At 43.1% G+C, this 20971-nt stretch overlaps 1 protein-coding gene across 1 annotated transcript in view; it reads left to right on the plus strand.

The window, feature by feature from the left end:
* Positions 1 to 16201: 16201 nt before the first annotated feature.
* USP14 (ubiquitin specific peptidase 14) overlaps positions 16202 to 20971 on the plus strand; it is a 31987-nt gene continuing 27217 nt past the window's right edge. The window contains exons 1-3 of the mRNA XM_044293276.1: positions 16202 to 16357; positions 18234 to 18379; positions 19757 to 19789. Of these exons, the coding sequence (XP_044149211.1) occupies positions 16342 to 16357; positions 18234 to 18379; positions 19757 to 19789 (195 nt within the window). The 5' untranslated portion in view covers positions 16202 to 16341. The remainder of the gene's footprint in view (positions 16358 to 18233; positions 18380 to 19756; positions 19790 to 20971) is intronic.

A 20971-nucleotide genomic window follows, 5' to 3' on the forward strand; every position in this document is an offset into this window, starting at 1 on the left:
GTATATTGGGCAGACTAGATGGGCCAAATGGTTCTTACCTGCCGACACATTCTATGTTTCTATGAGTGAAATGTTTTCAAGAAATCTACAGTAAGTCCAGTTGCCTTGATTTATTCTTTACAGACTTACCATTTGTAGTCTCCCAAGGATGTTTACAAAGTTGGTAGCAGAGATAATGGTTCACGTTCAAAAGAATACATTTTAATTACTTAGATGTGGGTAGTGTCTCCTTCACCAAACAAAGATTCTGTAAGGCAGAAAGTTCTCCACCATTGCAACTATTGTGTCATTGAGGGAAGATTTATCAGTGTTGGGTAATCTGACTGCCTGTATACCTGCAGTCATTTGGGCTCAATAACATATAAGGGCTCTTTAACAGGCTGTCCTGTCGACTTGGGATGTGACTGTTTCTTCCCTAGACTCCTGTATTCTCCCTCCCTTACTAGAAGTAGTGAGGTTCTTAAAATAGTGGTTAATCCCATTGAACTTAACCCAAGGGGACAATCGGATACATAGTCACTATGGACTTGGGGGTGGTGAACCCATTCATATCACCTTTTCCTGTAGGCCTCTTGGGAGCTCAGGGCTGTTACATAGTTACAGTACATAGTTTGTTAAGGTTGGAAAAAGACAAAAGTCCATCAAGTCCAACCTGTAATCCTGCTATATTGATCCCTGGACCAATGTCCATCTTCCTTTTAAAAAGGGGTTGGGCCAAAGGGAAAGGGTGTGTAGAACAATATTCTATACATTGTCATAAGACTCAATGTTTTGAATTAAAAAGTCTTCTAAACCTTTTTTGAAGTCATTTACTGTATTTGTTGTGAGCAGCTCCTGCGGCAGGCTATTCCAGAGATCTGCAGATCTTACTGTAAAGAATGCTTGTCGCCTCTTATGTCTGAATCTTTTTTTTCTCCAGGTGTAGGGAGTGGCCCCTTGTTTTTTGAGGGGGTTTAACAAAGAATAGCTTTCCTTGATATTTTTGGGATAGTCCGTTTATTTGTACAGGTTAATCATCTTCCGTATTTTTTTCAAGGCTAAACAAATTCAGTTCTTTTAATCTTTGCTCATAAATAAAATTTTCCACACCCTTTGAGTTTAGTTGCTCTCCTCCTGTACTTTTTCTAACTCTGGGGCATCCTTTTTATGGACTGGTGCCCAGAACTGAACTGCATATTTCAGTTGAGGCTGCACCAACGCTTTGTATAGTGACTACATTACATCCCTGTCCCACGAGTCCATAACTCTTTTAATACAAGACAAAATTCTGTTCGCCTTAGAGGCAGCTGACTGGCATTGCATGCTGTTATTTATGATCTACTAATCCACCCAGATCCTTCTCTACAAGTGACTCTCCCAGTTTTACTCCCTCTAGGACAGCGGTTCTCAACCTAGGGGTCGCGACCCCTTTGGGGGTCGATCGGCCCTTTCCGGGGGGTCACCTGAGGCTTCCTATTGTGGGTCGCCCGCACAACGGCAGCGGACCCTTATCCTCGCGCACAGGAAGTGATGTCCTATCACTGCCTGTGCTTGAAGGAGCCTGACATCTGGACTGGTAAGTCGGGCCGCCTGTCTGCTGAGGTCCGAGTTTTTTCGTTAATGACACCGCCGCTGAGCACCACTGCCACCAATGATTTAATTGAGCCTGGCTAATTTTAATTATTTGGCTGAGCAAGGCTTAAAGGGTTTCTACCACTTCGGTGTCACATATTTAGCTGTCAGACACTAGCGATCCGCTAGTGTCTGCTCTGCCCAACCATCCTAATATAATTGCTTTTGGGGCAGCCGTTTTGCTAAAAAAAAGAACTTGTATTAATATGCTAATGAGCCTCTAGGTGCTATGGGGGCGTCATTAGCACCTAGAGGCTCCGTCTACCTTCAGAAACTGCCGCCGCCCAGCGCGTCCCTCCAGCCCGCCCATCTCCTCCTGAATGCGATCCTCCTTGTGAGCGCCTGTATTCGGCGCATGTGCAGTGAATGTCTGACGGCTTCCCTGCTCAGACATCTCCACTGCGCCTGTTCCTCGGAGCACTATGGCGTCATCGCGCAGGCGCAGTGGAGATGTCTGTGCAAGGAAGCGGTCAGACATTCACTGCGCATGCGCAGAATACAGGCACAACACTCGTGAGGACAGGGGGTTGGTGCAGCCGGTATCTTCTCAGTCCTCGTAGGTGGAGTAGCCAATTCTCCAGAGGAATGATTTGGAACACAATGGGGAGAGTTTTGTGTACTAAAATAGTACACCAATTGATACCTTCTGGCACAAAGACACGACCTCAGTAGATAAATAAAGGGTCTTTATTGATGAGTGACAACGCGTTTCGGAGTCAGTACACTCCTTTTTCAAGTCAACATTTGAAAACTGCTGTCTACGTATAAACCAAGAATGGTTTCAATGCCAAGAGCCTCCTTTTTTTCCTTGGTGAAGTAAGTCCCTAGGTCCAGCTTTTAGCCACGGAACACGGATCCCTCCTGGCTTATTATATTATTGGCCGTTACATAATCCTGTATGTTGTCCCGTAGAAGGCCCTCGAACATTTTTCCCATTATGGATGTTAAGCTTACTGGTCTATAATTTCCTGGTGAAAACCTAGCACCCATTTTGAAAATGGGCACCAGATTAGCCTTGCGCCAGTCTCTTGGTACAATGTCTGTCATTAAAGAATCTAAATATTATAAACAGGCAAAGCAATAACTGAACTGAGCTCCTTTAGAACTCTAGGGTGTAATCCATCTGGATCTAGGGCATTGTTCACTTTTACATTTTTTTTTTTTTTTTTTTTACATATTAAGGACCATATCTACAGTCAGCAGGTAAGTATGTTATTTGAGGTATTTCCACCAGTGGCACCACCCTCATAAGACGCCCGCTCCATTTAGGAGCTCTGCCTTCTCTCGATCCCCAGTGACCAACACCCCATTTCCATCATTTAGGGGCCCTATATGTTCTGACCTTGGTTTATTTTCATTTATGTATTTGAAGAATGTTTGGGGTGGTTCTTACTTTGGCCACCTGTATTTAATTGTGTATTTTAACTGATTTTATTACCCCCTTATGTTGTTTATACTTTTTAAAGTCTACAGCTGACCCCTCTGATTTGTATTTCTTAGAGGCCCTCTTTTTGTCGTTTTTATTGCCGTTTTTACACTATTCAAAGTAGATTTAAAGCACTCCAATTTAGCATTTGTCATTATGTGACAATAGTTGCTTCCAGTCTATGTCCTGAAGTGCAGCCCTCAACCCTGGGAAATTCACAGTTTTGAAATTGTGTTTTTGCCCTAACGACCTGAGTTAGTTTTTTTACAGTTTAGTTGGAATATAATTATATTGTGGTCACCGTTACCAAGGTTTTCATGGACAGTGACATTTCTCACAAGCTCTGCATTGTTAGAAGTTACTAGATCCAGAAGAGCATCGCCTCTAGTAGGATCCTCCGCAAATTTATCCTGCAAAAAGCTGAGAAATTTTCTCGGCTTTGCAGCAGAGGCGGAACCATGTTCCCAATCTATGTTTGGATATTTAAAATCTCCCATTATCACTACTATGCCGCCTGCTCCATTTGCACATACAGCTGATCCTTCTATCTTCTCAGTGATATTGGGGGGGGTCTATAGATCACACCAAGAATAATTATTTTTTCTTTTCTTTTCCCTCTGAATTTCCACCTACGAGGTTTCAACATCCTCAACCTTCATCTGCAATTGTTTCTTTCACACTTACTTTCATATCACTCCTGGTATACAAACATAAACCACAACCTTTGCGTTTTACCCTATCGTTTCTAAAGAGTGTAAAACTTCATGAGAAGTAACAAGGCCTCAAGCGCTCCCATTTTGCTTGCTAGACTTCTGGCATTTGTGAACATACATTTTAAGTTGTCATCAAATTTTACACTTTTAGGAAATGTGTTTTTTTTTTTTTTTTTTTTAAATCATTTTTTCCTCCTTCAGAGTTCTGATATTTTGACCCCTCTCTAAACTGTCTACCTCAATATTTATAGCCATATCCTAACCCCTTGTCCCTAGTTTAAATTCATTGCCACTCCAGCCAGAATTCTCTCCCCCAACACAGCAGCTCTCCTTCTATTGAGGTGCAAATTATCTGCAGAAAACAGTTTGCACCCTAGTGAAAAGTCAGCCCAGTGGTCTAGGAACCCAAACACTTCTGCTCTACACCAAGACAAGCCATGCATTAACTCCCTAAGCTCCCACTGACGGTCCTGTGTAGCGTATGGCACAGGCAGTATTCCAGAGAACACTACCTTGGAGGTCCTTCCTTTCTTCTTGGAGCCTAGATCTTTAAAATTATCCTTAAGGACCTTCCACCTACCATTTATTTTGTCATTTTTACCAACATGGGCCACTACAGCCCCACCCAGTAATTTATTCACCCGTTCCACCACAAGCCGAACCAAGGGAGACCGCAAACCATTTGGTTGAGGCGGTCTTGGCGACAAATTATTCTATCCGTGTTCCTGATTATAGAATCCCCTATTAACACTAACTGTCTAGGCCTACCTGCACTACCATCCCCCCGACTACAAGCTGGACTGTTCTCCCGGCTCTTAGGGACAACAGTATCCGATAGGGCTGCTGTTTTTGAAACCGACACCCTTACATCATTGCCCAACTTGGCAATTTTGCTTGGAAGCTCAGAAACTGGATTGACCGTCCTCTTTTTGCATCCCTTTCTACTCCCTCTAAATACATTAACCTAAATCATGTTCCCCATAGTCTAATGTGGTTCAGTACAAAAAAATCCCCCCTTACCTTTTCATATCAGACCTCTCATATCAGATCTTCAGATCAGACTTACCTCTCCTGCTCTGCTGCTACTCTCCAGATCCAGCATTTTCTCCTGCAGTCGCGCTCCCTGATCTTCTCCTGGCCTGCGCTGTACTGTGACTTGACTGTACAGCATCAGGCATAGTGCACTATGTCTTTACGTTGTATGCAGTCAGGACAGTGTAGCTCAGGCCCAGGGAGGGCGACTACACCACTTTACTCCACCTGCATACTGTTGGGAGCTTCCATAATGAAAGCATTTACTAGTATTTGCTTTATAAGACACGCTGCGTCTTATAAAGCGAAAAGTACAGTAATTGGCAGTGTGCCACAAGCAGTTGTGACCGCTGTCACCCCTACAGCTATGCCACTGCACTGAGGCAGAGGCACATAACCAAAGAGGTCACAGATTGTATTTATTTTGGGCTAAAAAAAACATTTTTCCAGTGACTATTAAAAATCACAAATGTTTGTCCGCTGCAGCTATGCAGTTTTCACAGACTGCTGACTTTTCTACCTTTCTCACTGAAATTCATCATAGATGATTTTACTCCTTATATTATAAAATACTGATTCAAGATGAATTCTTAAAGTATAACTGTCATTTTTTTATTTTTGTATTGGATTGTGGTGATTAAAATCACCTTGGTGGCCCTATTTCAACGTTTCACTGTGTATTCAATTACCCCTTAATTCCACAGTTTTGTTCCCCGTACTGCCTACTTTACCTGTGCTTAAAATAGGGTTGCTAGGCATGGTCCGTCTATGTGTTGAAGGACGGAGGACGCAGAAGCAGGCTGCGTGCAAAGTCAGATTACTGACAGCCAGGGACTGTAAGTAAATGAGTAAAGCCAGGTCCTCCCCAGCAGCTGATAACAGTGCCTGGGCTGTGTGCACTTCTCCCTGTCGCTGCGCTTGGCAGACGCTCCCTCACTCAGCAGAGCTGGAGAATGCAGAGTCGAAGCAGCGCAGAGCAGGGAAGGGAGATCTGCCGTCTGCTCAGTGTATAAATGAAAGCAACATGTGGTAAGAGGACCCCTTTGTGCTGCAGGAGATTAACCCTTTAGGGGGAGGGCTCTGGTTACTGACACTTTTGGGGGGCTATTGTTACTGGCTAGTGAGGGCAGGTGGGATTAGCTTCAGGGTGAGGGCAGTGGCGGCCATCTTAACTAAATAGAGAAATTGCAGTTTTATGCAGACTGGTTGCCATTATTAAATATGGGGTAAGTCAGTCTAATAGTAACTGATTCTGGAATATCATGTGTTTTAGTAACTACATATATGAAAATTGAAATTAGGGTCTAAGTGTGACAGTTATCCTTTAATAATTTATAGCCTTCTAAGTGCATCAATTGAGGTAGGTGTAAGGTGTACCATTTGAAATGTTAGTAGGCTAGCACATTTTGTTCTTATAGCAATATTTCCAGACAAAAAGGAAAACCTAAAATATGAATTCTTATGTGCTGTAACCATGAAGAAATCTCTGTTCTCAACAATTGTTTCTCATGTTGAAGATCTTGAAGTGGCTGCCTGATTACCAGTCTGAACCTGATTACCCGACTCCCTCTCACCCTGCCCATTACAGTGTGAGTTTTTCTTCTGTTTGTCTCCCTGCAACCACATGCTGAGGGCTCAAACCATGCCCATTCAGGTCCCCAGCCATTAAACTTCCAGATAGGGCTCACGTGCATTGCTGCTGCCAATCACTGACTTCAGTGGTGACTTTTTTCCAAGCGGCACGTGGCCCTGCAATGACATGTGGAGGACATTGTGGCCAGTGATTGACCGCAACGGTGCATGTGACCCCATCAGATTTCATCATTTAAAAAACTGCTTCAATATGGAAGGACTAAAAGAACAACTTAACTATACACCACTTGACTAAAACTTGACCAGCCCTTCACCACTCCCTCCCCAAATATTTCTTTCTTTTGATTAACTGTTTGGGCGTGGTGGGAGGCCCTGCAAAACCCTGTCAACTGCTCTCATAAATTTTGAAAAGTGCAAAGCACCAAAACTGCAAATTTGCGCGTAAATGTGGCCGTTGTCAGTGGAAGTAATTGCATCTTGATTTTGAAGTAATTAATTAGCATCATCTTTTTTGTTTGAGACCTCGTTCAGTTGTACTTCTCGTCATGTGCCATATTCACTGCTTAGGAATCTGAAAGCTCTCCAGTGGCTGTGCACAATCTACACTCAAGGGATTGTTCAGATACAGGCAATGTCCTGACACCCAATGCATCATCTGTTTTCAGAGAATAAGTATCACCATCCTGGGGGATAGGAGAGGTTGAGAGTTTTAGGCTGATTTCACACAACTTTTTGGCTTTTCTTGTGGCATTTTGTCGTTTTTGGTTATTTTATTTGTATTTTTTTTGTGCTGGTAGTATTTGCCACGTTTTTAGGCAAACTCTTCCAATTCCAGATGTTTCACAGAGGTTGATGAAAATTTTTTATGCAGGACAAATAAGCCAATGCTCTTTTTCCATACAGCTCTCCAGAGAAAGTGCCATTAGGGAGGGTTCACACACAGGGTTTTTTGTGTTTTGAGGTTTTTGGGTGCATTTTTATTGCTGTTTTTATTTGCCACTTTTTTCCCCCAAAAAAATGCCAGCTCTAGATATTGCATGGAAGTCTATGGGAGATATTAAACTCTGGACAAACTGGTGTTATATTTAGTAATGGTGTTTTGTTTACCCCTGCGGTGCATTTATGGGGCAATAGTGTTTTTTTTCAAATCACAGCATGCATTGAGTCTGGTGGTTTTCTCCTGTAGACCACTTTACATAGTCCATCAAGTTCAACCAAGGGATGAAGATGCACAGCTGTTTCCCAGCAAACTGAAGCATCACCTTAACATACAACTTGAAAACTGCAATGGCTGCATCAGTGCTGCCCTGTTTGGCGGTACCCTCAGAAAGGTGTCTCTTACAGTAGTTACCACCCTATATGCATTGTCAGAAATGTATGTGCGGATAAGGCTACATGCACACGACCATATGTGTTTTGCAGTCTGCCCAAAAATTGATGATGTCTGTATGTCATCTGTTTTTTTTGCGTATCCATTGTAACAATACCTATCCTTGTCTACAAAACGGGCTACGGAATGGACATACTGATTCGGACAGCACATTTTTTGCGGACCCATTGAAATGAATGGGTCTGCATCCTATCCGCATAAAATACGAAATGGACACTTAAACTAAATATGTTCGTGTAGCCTAATCCGCACTGAAATCCCCAGGAGTTCACAGGGAAATCTGTATCAATTGGTGCAGATTTGCATGCAAATTTTACTATTCACCGAATAGAGAAAATCCGGTCAGAAAAAAATAAAATAAATGGACAGGCTGTGGATTTTAAAATCCGCACCTCAGGTCAAAATCTACATGGAAAAAATCCACATCGTGTACATGAGAATTTCAAATTCTCATAGAATACAATGTGCATGACCTACGGGGCCTTACAGTACCACACCGAAATTCGGTGAACTCTTTAGAACGACTCATTCTTTCACTCATGTTTGTGAAGGCAGAACGCATGGCTAGGGGCTGGATTTTATACATCTGTGGTAGGGTTGCACGATATGGGAATTTTGTGCGATTGCGATTAGGGCCCTAAAAATTGCGATAACGATATGCGATGCGATATTTTAAATGAATTGTGCTAGAGGTCTATTTGCTTGGATTTTCCCATATGAGCCGCTGACGCGGCTGGGTATGACATAGTTATGGGGGATCTGTGGATGACGCTGAGTTGTGGGGGATCTGTGGATGACGCTGTGTTGTGGGGGATCTGTGGAGGGTGCTGTTATATGGGGGATCTGTGGAGGACGCTGTTATATGGGGGGATCTGTGGAGGGTGCTGTTATATGGGGGATCTGTGGAGGGCGCTGTTATATGGGGGATCTGTGGAGGGCGCTGTTATATGGGGGATCTGTGGAGGACGCTGTTATATGGGGGATCTGTGGAGGACGCTGTTCTATGGGGGATCTGTGGAGGACGCTGTTATATGGGGGATCTTTGGAGGACGCTGTTATATGGGGGATCTGTGGAGGACGCTGTTATATGGGGGATCTGTGGAGGACGCTGTTATATGGGGGATCTGTGGAGGGCGCTGTTATATGGGGGATCTGTGGAGGGCGCTGTTATATGGGGGACCTGTGGATGGCACTGTTATAGGGGATGTGTGGAGGACACATAGGGCCATAAGGGGGCCAGCTTAAGACATATAGCATCTTATGCTGGTCCCCCTCATGTGTCCTAAACTGGGCACATAACTGCCTTTTGCGTGTAAAGTGTTTTACTAGTGTATGTGTGGGTGACACAATCTCTCTCCTAACAGGTCCGGCCTCTGTACTCACTATGAATGCAATGCACTGCAGCGAGCGGCAGCGAGCTGGCCGGCCGGCGCGTGACTGACATCACTTAGTAGCGCTCCTGCTTCCTGAAGTGGGAGGAGCGTTACTAAGTGACGTCAGTCACGCGCCGGCCGGCCAGCTCGCTGCCGCTCGCTGCAGTGCATTGCATTCATAGTGAGTACAGAGGCCGGACCTGTTAGGAGAGAGATTGTTTCACCCACACACACACTAGTAAAACACTTTATATATAATCGCGGCATTTTTGGGTCGGCCAAATCGCCATATCGCATTTGCCGATTATCGCGATTCGATTGTTTTTTCGATTTATCGTGCAGCCCTAATCTGTGGCAATGGGACTGAATGAATTGAATTCAAATAATTAGAGGGGTTGTCCCTTTTCCGATATTGATGACCTGTTCTCTTTATAGGTCATCAATAGAGATGAGCGAATTTCATATTTTGAAATTTGTTTGCGCTTCATTTGGTGGTAAAAGTAGAATTGCGTTATGGATTCTGTTACCATGGACCATAACGCAATTCTATGACTGAATGCATAATTGGGAAATTTGGTATTGTATAGGACGGCTCACCCCTCATTAGAAGTCTATGGGCTGTGGAGTCCTCTCCTGCATAATGGAAACGGGACGGATCCGTTATGTATGCCATAAACTTCTATTATGAAGGAATGAATAACGGAATGCCTCTAAAGGCATTCCGTTATGCATTCCGTCATAGAATTGCGTTATGGTCTGTGGTAACGGAATCCATAACGCAATTCTGCTTTTACCACCAAACGAAGCGCAAACTAATTTCATAATATGAAATTCGCTCATCCCCAGTCATCAATATCAGATCGGCGGGGATCCGACTCTTTGCACCCTCACCCATCAGCTGTTCATGTGAGCGTTGCATTCTCTTCACTGTTTACCTGCTCACTGTCTGCATTTTTGGGCAAATGTCAGACAAGCCTTTGTGTTCTTTTTGGTCTGCAGCGGTTTGTACCTTGCATCTCTCCCATGGATGTCATTTTTGCCCAGTGTTTTACTTATTGTGGAAATATGTACATTGACCTTAAAGGGGCTGTCTCATCATGGATAATGGGGGCATATGGCTAGGATATGCCCCCATTGTCTTATAGGTGCTGGGACCCGCACCTATATCGAGAACAGAGCCCTGCAAGTGAAGGAAGGCATACTGCACATGCACAGCCGCCCTCCATTCATTTTCTATGGGGACAGCGAAAATAGCTGAGCGCTGGCTCAGCTATTTCCGTCAGACCCATAAGAATAAATGGGAGCGGGGGCCGCGCATGTGCGGTACGCTCCCATTCACTTCTATGGGGAAACGGCTTGGTGGTGTCCGGACCGGAGTCCTCCAGCCACCACCTTGCGGGGCTCCTTTCTCAATATAGGTGCGACCCGAACCTATATGACAATGGGGGCATATCCTAGCGATATTCCCCCATTGTCTATGATGAGACAACCCCTTTAACTGAAGCAAGTGAGGTCTGCAGTTCTTTAGATGTTCATCTGGGTTCTTTTGTGACCTCTTGGACGAGTCATTAATGCACCCCTGGTGAAATTTCTGCAGACCAGCCCCTCTTGGGAAGGATGACCACTGTTCCAAGTTTTCTCCATTTCTGGATGTTGACTCTCATTTTGGTTCACTAGAGTGTCATCGCCTTAAGCTTGTATCACACCTGCAGATTTTGCAGGTGATTGTCAGCGGTCAGTAACAACATTTCGGAAGAAATGGAGACCTTAAAATCCAAAATGGTGGATTTAGAAGACCGCAACCGCAGTAATAATGCAGAATTCAGCGGCATTCCAGAATCCGTCACACCAACCAACTTGACCCAACTCCTCCAGAAGTTGATCATTACAGCTCTACCACATGTCACAGATAAAGATGTAATGATTGATAGAGCACACAGGCTTCCAAAACCCAAAGCTTTACCAGATGCATTTCCTAGGGATGCAATAGCACAAATCCATTTCTACAATATAAAGGAGCAACTTATGAAGGTGGTGAGAAAGAATGGCAAGCTTCTGGAACCATTCCAAGAAGCTCAACTCTTCGCAGACCTCTCTCAACATACTTTAGCAGCAAGAAGAAAACTTCTTCCCCTCACCAAAAGTCTTCGCCACCATGAGATTTCATACAAATGGGGCTTTTCAATAAAGTTAATGATCACCAAAACTGGAGAACAACATCTTATCACCTTCTTGGAAAAAGGACTTCAACATCTGGATATGGACTTCTAAATCCCCTGGCCAGCTGTCCGGAATTCCTAGGGAGTGGAGATCTACATCAAGGGACACGTGAGGCCTCAATATGTTTTATTAGAATGCAGGACACTGATTTATGTTTCTTCAAACCCTCCCCAGGGTTCGTGCAGTCTCATCAACTGCTCATTTTGTGTTATTCTGGTTACTGATATACGTTATGGAGTTAAATAGGCCTTGGTCATACTGGCTGACATTCAGTAAGGCCTTTCATAAATTAGGTATTATTAAAAAAATTATTATCTTGTGCTTTTAAAGGATACCAAAGTAATAAATGTCCCGAATTTGGTAATAAAAACTTCCCACATGTATATTGTGCTAATGCTCCAAAAAAGAAAGCTGGAGTCTGTATAGGAATAAAAGACACAATAACTTTTCAGGAACAAGAAGTGATAGTGGACTGCAGGGGGAGATGTATTGCGTTGATATGTACTATCAACAGTACGTCGTTTACCTTAGTGAATATCTATTATTATTATTTATTATTAAAGTGCCATTCATTCCATAGCGCTGTACATATGAGAAGAGGTATACATACATAATACAGACATTTGCACTAATCATAAACAAGACGAGTTACAAACTGGTACAGAAGGAGAGAGGGCCCTGCCCGTGGGGGCTTACAATCTACATGGTATGGGAGAAGGACACAGTAGGTGCGGGTGAAGTTGGTCATGGCGGTATAGAGGCAGCAGGGTCACTGGTTGTAGGCTTATCTGAAGAGGTGGGTTTTCAGGTTTCTTTTGAAGGATTCCACTGTAGGTGAGAGTCTGACATGTTGGGGTAGCGAGTTCCAGAGTATGGGGGATGCACGGAAGAAATCTTGGAGTCGATTGTGGAATAAAGGTTTGGCAGCTAAGGTTGGCCCTTCCTTTATGTCCACTGTCCAAATTCCTCTACAAACATTAGAAAACCACATACAGCGCTTGGACCTAAGGGAATGGATAAAACGAGGAGTACTTGAGGTCTCTCAAATGTTCCATCAAAATAGGTTCCATACCTTTAATCAACTACAAGAGCAGTTCCAACTCCCCGATAAGGAGATATTTAGGTACAATCAAATGGGGTCATATATGGACAAAGCAAAGATTAATAATTTGACAGTTCCGGAACCATTGTCCAAGATTATACTTTCATCTCCCATGCCTCAACACAGAGAAATTGGACCATATTACTCCCTTCTAACACAGAACATGATCTTTCATTAAAGTCCCCAAATGCTAAATTGGGAGAGAGACTTTGCAAATACATTTACCCAAAATGAATGGGCATCCGCACTTGAATGGGCTCATAAAGCAACAAATTGCGCCTCGCATTGGGAGCAGTACTACAAATTAATGCTGCGCTGGTATTACACGCCTCTGAGATTAGCTAAGCTATATCCCACTTCTTCCCCAAAGTGCTGGAGAGGATGTGGCCGGATGGGCTCCCTTCTACACGTGTTTTGGTCTTGCCCCAATTTGAGTCCATTTTGGGAATCTGTCAAGGCCCTAATTCAAACATTTTACACTAAGTTTGACGAGCTTACCCTGGCTTTAGCACTGTTACTATTGGGTATAGACTCATTCCCACTCCAGTTTAGAGTGACAATATGTCATATCTTACACTCAGCCAGACTTGCAATAGCAAGAAATTGGAAAGGAGCAGTTATACCCACTAGGGTCGAAATTCAACACATGGTCTCTGAAAATTACCTCCATGAATGCATTTTAGTTCAGCAAAGGGGTAAAATACAGACCTTCACGCACCTATAGTCTCACTGGGAATCTATATTCCCAAAATTACATAGTTGATACGACATGCCGACATTATCCTAAGAATGTCCACTTTTATAGGTAACCTAGTTGCCTACTAGGGTGTTAAATCAATAAGAGCAATTTCTTTGGAAAATGGGTGTACCAACTGTACAAAACTTTTATCAGAATCCGCATTTTATATTCTTTAAGCACAAGTGATTATACGGTTATTTTTTGTTCTTTGTATTTTGTGTTTATCTATCTTTTACTTTAAATTTGAAGTTAGCTAAGTGAGCTCATCGTAAGTTTCATAATCGTATGCCATGCAACAAAAGAAGCACAGAACCATGGACTGAAACACATTTCTTTATTGGACTCTTAACATACAAGATCAACACGACCGGTCATCAAAGTCTTTTACATTAAGATTGTCTATCATAACTGTAATCTATTGTTACGTTCACATGTACCCATGGTGTGTCACATTACACACCAAATGTTGTTTTCTATTTTGAAAAACCCAATAAAAATCTATTAAAGGAACACTGCTATTATTGTGTTAAAGTGAAATAAATAAATAAAAAAGTTGACATAATAGGTATCGCCACGTCCGTAACAACCAGCTCTATAGAAATGTCACATGATCTAACCCCTCAGGTGAACACTGTAAAAAAAAAAAAAAAAAAAAAAAAAACATTTTTGTCACCTTACATCACAAAAATTGCAACACCAGGTGACCAAAAAGGCATATACCCCCCCCCAAAAGTAGTACTAATCAAACTGTCACCTCATCCTGCCAAAAATTAGACCTTACCTAAGACAATCGGTCAAAAAATAAAAAAGCTATGGCTCTCAGACTATGGATACACTAAAACATTATTACGGTTTCAAAAATGCTATTATTGTGTAAAACTTAAATAAGAAAAAGTAGACATATTAGGTATTGCCACGTCCGTAACGATCTGCACTATAAAAAAGTCACATGACCTTATCCCTCAGGTGAACGCTGTAAAAATAAAAACTGCGCCAAAACAACCAATTTTTTTGGTCACCTTACCCCTTAAAGTGTAATAATGAATGATCAAAAAATCATATGTACCCAAAAATGGTACCGATAAAAACGTCAACTCTTCCTGCAAAAAACGAGCCCCTGCACAAGACGATCGGCAGAACAATAAAAAAAATAGGGCGTTCAAAATATGAAGCTACAAAAACATAATTTTTGTTTTCAAAAATGCTTTATTATGTAAAACTGAAACAAACAAACATAGAAACTAGACATATTTGATATCATTGCAATATAGAGCAATTAAAAATCATATGTACCCCAAAATAGTACCAATAAAACTGGCACCTTATCCCGTAGTTTCCAAAATGTGGTAACTTTTGGGGAGTTTCTACTCTAGGGGTGCATCAGGGGGTCTTCAAATGGGACATGGCATCTAAAAAACAGTTCAGCTAAATCTGCCTTCCAAAAAACATATGACATTCCTTTCATTCTGTGCCCTGCCGTGTGGCCTTACATCAGTTTTTGACCACGTGTGGGGTGTTTCTGTAAACCGCAGACTTAGGGTAATAAATATTGAGTTTTGTTTGGCTATTAACCCTTGCTTTGCTACTGGAAAAAATGGATTAAGATGTAAAATCTGCCAAAGAAGTGAAATTCTAAAACTTCATCTCCATTTTCCATTAATTCTTGTGGAACACATAAAGGGTTAACAAAGTTTGTAAAATCAGTTTTGAATACCTTGAGGGGTGTAGTTTCTAAAAGGGGGTCATTTTGGGGTGGTTTCTCTTATGTAAGCCCCACAAAGTGACTTCAGACCTGAACTGGTCCTGAAAAAGTGGGTTTTGGAAATTTTCTGAAAAATGTCAAGATTTGCTTCTAAACTTTAAGCCTTGTAACGTCCCCAAAAAAATAAAATGTCATTTTCAAAATTGAAAGTAGACATGAAGTAGACATATGGGGAATGTAAAGTACAATGTGTCAAGAGAAAACATTTTCAGAATGGCTTGGATAAGTATAAGTGGTCTAAAGCTATCACCACATAAAGTGACACATGTCGGATTTGCAAAAAATGGCCTCGGCAGTAGAGCGAAAACTTGCTCGGGGTAGAAGGGGTTAAAACCTTGCTATATACCATATTAAACCTTAACATTCTTACTCGGCTTTCTTTTTGGAAACTGCGCTAATTGTGCCTACTTTTACCCAGAAGAGCGATGCCAGGCCTACAGGACAATCGGAGGCAGAGCAATCAGTAGCCGTCAGCGGATGCTGCCAGATTTGGTGGAGGTTTTAGTATTTGTAGAAACATAAAATACTATTTGGTATTGTTGTAATGACCTGAAGAAGAACCTTATCCTGTCTGTCCCGTATACCGCATGGTGGGTGCCATAAACACAAAACTCGAAAAATAATGGTGGAATTGCTGTCACTGTCACCCCGACAGCTATAACTGTACCACATACAGCTGTGCTAGTGGAAAAAGTAGACAAAATGGGGCTGTTTTAAAACGCAGATATTGATGTATACATATATAAGTCACTGCATACTAGGTTGGGGTTGAGCGTGTAGGTGGTTTTAATGTTGTGGCTGATGTATGAAGTACTAATAACAAATAATGACAGATCACTATTCTCTCCTTCCAGGGAGTTCCCTCCTCTACACGGAGGCTAAACGCCATGCACCTGCAGTCCTCCACCAGCAGGGGCCGCTGTTAGCAGCGCTCCTGCTCATTCCATAACTCTTACAGCGCTATGAGGCGGGTTGTGGTTGGAGTCAGAGTTAGCGCCTCCTAGGAACCCCAGCGCGTTACTGCATACAGCCTTGTAAATGAACGAGGGGCAGAACGCTCTCTCACACAACTTCCTCTTCTGTCGGAACTGTGCCAGTCCATGTGACTCCTGAGGAAGCAAAACTGCTAACACTTCCGGGTTATTGGGCACGAAAGCTCGCGACCATTGGTCGGGCTGTCAGAATACTGTTCTCTGATTGGCTGCGAGGTCGGCTGGCTGCAGTCCGATTGGAGACGCTGCCGGGTTGTACTTTGGGATTGGCTCGCCAGTCGGTGCAGCGTGTGATTTCGCAGCGTCACTGCTTTGCGGGGCCCTGTTTGAATGAGACTAGGTGAAGGCGGCTGCCAGGCGAGCTGATCGTGCGCCCCGATAACCCACCATGCCCATTTATACAGGTAACTGGGGGCCCCTAGCACGTGGAAGCTACCCGCTGACAGCACCCAGGAGTGGTGTGTCATAAGCTGTGATCGGGGGCCACACAGGGATCCTCAGCTGTCTCCGGGCAGTGTCATACAGAGTGCAGTCTGGTCACTACAGGTTGTCAGATCAGTCTGCCAGGTCCAAGGTTGTCAGTGGAGACCAGAAATGTCCCTGAACTGTCATGTCTGGACCTCAGACCTCAATGCAGGACGGCTTGTGATTCTGTAGTGGCTGGTGCCCTCGCCTGATCTGTGTGCCCACCACACATCGACTAGACCTGTACTTCCTACTGGGTGGAGGATGGCGGAGGTTCCGTATAAGGGTGGCGGTATCACCTGGACAGCAGTATTCGTGTTGCAGTGATTTATGTTGATTATATTGCAGTTTTGAGAACACTGCACAAGCCGCAGCCAATATGTCATATAAGATATAGTATTTGTGTGTGTGTATGTGTGTGTGTGTATATATATATATATATATATATATATGCGCCCCCCCCCCCCTAGGGTTGCAGTTGTGCTGTCTGCGCTACCCATTGACTTTAATGTGTGTATTAACGCATCAGGTTTTCCGTGGGTCTGTCGTGACACCATGAAAGCATGCCCTATTTTGTCTGTTATGGTGGATCCCTCACGCACTATATAGCCTATGGGTCTGTGAAAGCCACGGACACAACATGGATGCCATCCATGTGTGGTCTGTGGCTTTCGTGGATCTTTGCAATGAGATGCTCGGGGAATTATAGTAGCACTCCCACCAAAATGTATTTGCTGACCTTAGGTAGGTACATGAAGTAATTAGGTAGGTACATGAAGTAATCTGTAGTGAATGTAACCTTCTCATCAGTGACTGTATTTGTGAGTTATCCCCTCCCTTCTGATCCTCAGCTTTGTCATGTGACCAACACTCTGATTTCCAAATGACACAGGACAGGAAGTCAGTTACCTCTCTGTACATTCCTATGAGACCGACATTGAAGCTTCCATAGGAATACATCGAGATTGGCTGCGAGGTCAGAGTGTTGGTGGGAGAACACAGCTGAGCATCAAAAGGGAGGTTATAACTCACAAATACAGTCACTGGTAGAGTTTACATCCCATACCTTTCTAAGGCCTCATGCACACGAACGTATTAATTTTTTTTTGGGGGACCCATTGAAAACGGAAGTTACTCCGTGTGCATTCCGTTTCCGTATGTCCATATTTCCGTTCCGCAAAAAAATAGAACATGTCCTATTATTGTCCGCATTACGGACAAGGATAGTACTGTTCTATTAGGAGCCAGCTGTTCCGTTCCGCAAAATACGGAATGCAAACAGACGTCATCCGTATTTTTTGCGGACCGTAAAATACATATGATCGTGTGCATGAGCCCTAAGAGGTCAGAGAATAAAACTTTTCGTGCTTCTTTAATATTCCTTTCCTAGTAGTGTCTGTGGAAAACCAGTTGACACGTGGACCAAAATGTGATTCTTCAGACATCTTCATGGATGAACCAGTGACCATCTTGTCACAGATCTCATCACGGACGTGTAAAAGAGGCCTAAGTCATATTGTTGTGTTCTCTGTCATGTACTTTTCTGTCCACTGAGTACATGGTGTATAATTTGACCAACACATTGGCGGAGATTTGGAAAATGAATGTGTAGTTGTTACTCTTGGCAACCAATCAGATCCCAGCTCTTATTCTTCTGAAGTACTTTGAAGAATGGAAGCGGCAGCATTACAGGTCACTATGGGCAACTCTTCCCTTGCCCTAGTTTAAGTGTCCACACTTCCCCATCCCAAGTTGGTTCTCTGATACCCTGATATGAATAGGAATAGCATTAATTGTTCTCTTTTTTGCCACCAGTAAACGTGAAGTGGGGGAAGGAAAAGTTTGATAATGTGGAGCTAAACACCGATGAGCCTCCAATGGTCTTCAAGGCCCAGCTGTTTGCCCTGACTGGGGTACAGCCAGACAGACAGAAGGTCATGGTCAAAGGAGGAACATTAAAGGTATGAACTTCTACAAGATGCACCTGTGCGATCAGGACATAATCCAGACAAGTTTTCAGCCTCTGGATGTCCATTCACTGACAAGCAGAGTTATTGAAAATGGCATACCTAAAATATAATAGGGGAGACTTATCAAAACTGGTGTAAAGGAAAACTGGCTTATTTGCCCATAGCAACCAATCGGATTCCACCTTTCATTTTTCAGAGCTCCTTTGGAAAATTAAAGATAGAATCTGATTGGTTGATGGGGGCAACTAGCCAGTTTTCCTTTACTCCAGTTTTGATAAATTTCCCCTAATGTTGCAGAACCTTTATATGCGAGTACGCTTGGTTTACATGAAACCTGAAAACTGAACGGAGTGTTTTATCATCTACATTGATTCTTCCCGTGGAGCCGCTCTGATATCGGATGCACTGTTGGTGTACAGATAAGGTCCTTTTATACCGGCCAATGATCGGGCGAATTGTTGAGAACAAACTTTCCTATAAATGTTCATTCTCGATAATTGGCCCTTGTAATGCTGCTTCTGATCACCCGACAAACATGTAAAACGCTTGTGTGTTAGGACCTCAGGGATGGGCAAACTGCGGCTCTCTAACTGTTGTAAAACTACAAATCCCATCATGCCCTGCTGTAGGCCGATAGCTGTAGGCAGACTGGGCATACTGGGAGTTGTAGTTTTACCACAGCTGGAGAGCCGCAGTTTGCCCATCCCTGTAGGTGAACTCGCTCATCATGTGGCATGTAAAATCATCATTTGTCGGCAGCAAATTGCCCTATGTAAATGGGAGTGGGAGGGGGATGAACAATCATAATGGTGATCATTTTATCCCCCTCTACATCTGTCTGGGACCTTTTCTGACATGTCTGTTCTAGTAACTACTTGCATTCCGTATGTAATAACAGTTCTGGAGCATCTGTTCTTATGACTCTGTTATTCCATTCCTTTATTATTCCTACTAGTAGCTTATGAATGAAATAGTATCAGTTTAGAGTGAAGATCCAGATTAGTGTTACCAGTTGGGAATTTTTTCCCTGCGCAGTCTGACTCTGGCAGCACTGATTGGATAGTGTCAGACTGTGCAGCGACACCCCCAACTGGTAACTCCCATCTGGACCTTTACTGTAGGCTGCTAGTAATTTGTTCTTAACTTCTAGTAGGAATAATAAAGGAATGGCACAACATACCGTCAATAAGGATAAATAAATGCTCCAGTTATTACAACGAGCACTGATCGACTTGTGATCGGCGCTCATTTGTTGCCCAGCGTTGGCCTTTTGTAGGGGGACCCTTAGAAGATGAATAATAATAATAATGTGACTTTTTTTTTTTTTTTTAAATAATACTAATCCATATTATCTTCTCTTTGACATAGGATGATGATTGGGGTAACCTCAAGATAAAAAATGTAAGTTGTTGTTTTCCCTTTTCCATATTCAGATATTTTCTGCCCATTTTAGTCTGTTTTGCGTGTAGTAGGCAGCAGGTTTGTTATATGCTGATAACTAGGGGCCACTGAGAATACACTATGATTGTCCTATTTTACAGAACTGTGTGTAGCTGGACAGTCGTTATTTGGGTAGAATAAGTACTCGGTTCCTACGCGATTATTTCTCCAGATCACGGCTTCAGAATTAAAGGGCACCTGTCGCCAGATAATGCAGTGCAATCTGAAGGCATCATGATATGGAGCAGAAGGAGCTGAGCAGATTGATACATGGTTTTGTGGGGAAAGATTCAGTAAAACCTGTAATTTATACATTTATATTGTTGCTTTTCCCACTTCCTGTGAACAGCTATCGGTACAGGAGGGAGGGGTTATCAGTGACTGATGGCACTGTGTGTATAAGTGTACATGAGAGATGGCTGTCAGACACTGGTGACACCTCCTCCCTGTACCGATGGCTGTTCACAGGAAGTGGAAAAAGCAAATGTATAAATTACAGGTTTTACAGAATCTTTTTCCACAAAACTATATATCAATCTGCTCGGCTTCTCCAGCTCTATGACATGGTGCTTGCAGATTGAGTTGCGTTTTGTGGTGGCAGGTCTTCTTTAAGTGGTGGGCAGATGCTAGTGAGTGGTGTCATCAGCTGTGCCCATCTGCTCCATACACATAGACTGTGCTGACTTCGGCACTACATCTCCGTCAAGGTTCTGTATGCAGCTTCTGTCAGCAGTTTTGTGCAGTATGCGGTGCCTTTCTCACCATCAAAATAACCAACACTGTGAAAGAACCCCGATGGTCCCTGCTGCATGCCAGTCAGGCTTATTGGTACAAACGGAAGCCTTGAGGCAGATGTGACCAGAATGTTAGACTGTCTCCCCCGTCCACCCCATATGGGCAATAGAGGGGTGCTAATAAATTTTGAGATTAAGGTAGGTGCTGACAACTAGCACTTTCCCTGAAATGTAAGGATGGGAGCAATGTGCATGTGATGATTGGCCATGGCATCATATCTAAAGTGACTGTCATACCGGGCAGCTGCTTTTTAGTATTACTACATTCAGGCAATCAATGGTGAGAAGATAGCAGTACCTAAAGGTTACTAAGCACACAAGGCCTTCTCCATCTGAAGCATGTCCAGTT

Source organism: Bufo gargarizans, chromosome 5 (assembly GCF_014858855.1).
Source record: "Bufo gargarizans isolate SCDJY-AF-19 chromosome 5, ASM1485885v1, whole genome shotgun sequence".
In the NCBI taxonomy this organism is placed as follows: Eukaryota; Metazoa; Chordata; class Amphibia; order Anura; family Bufonidae; genus Bufo; species Bufo gargarizans.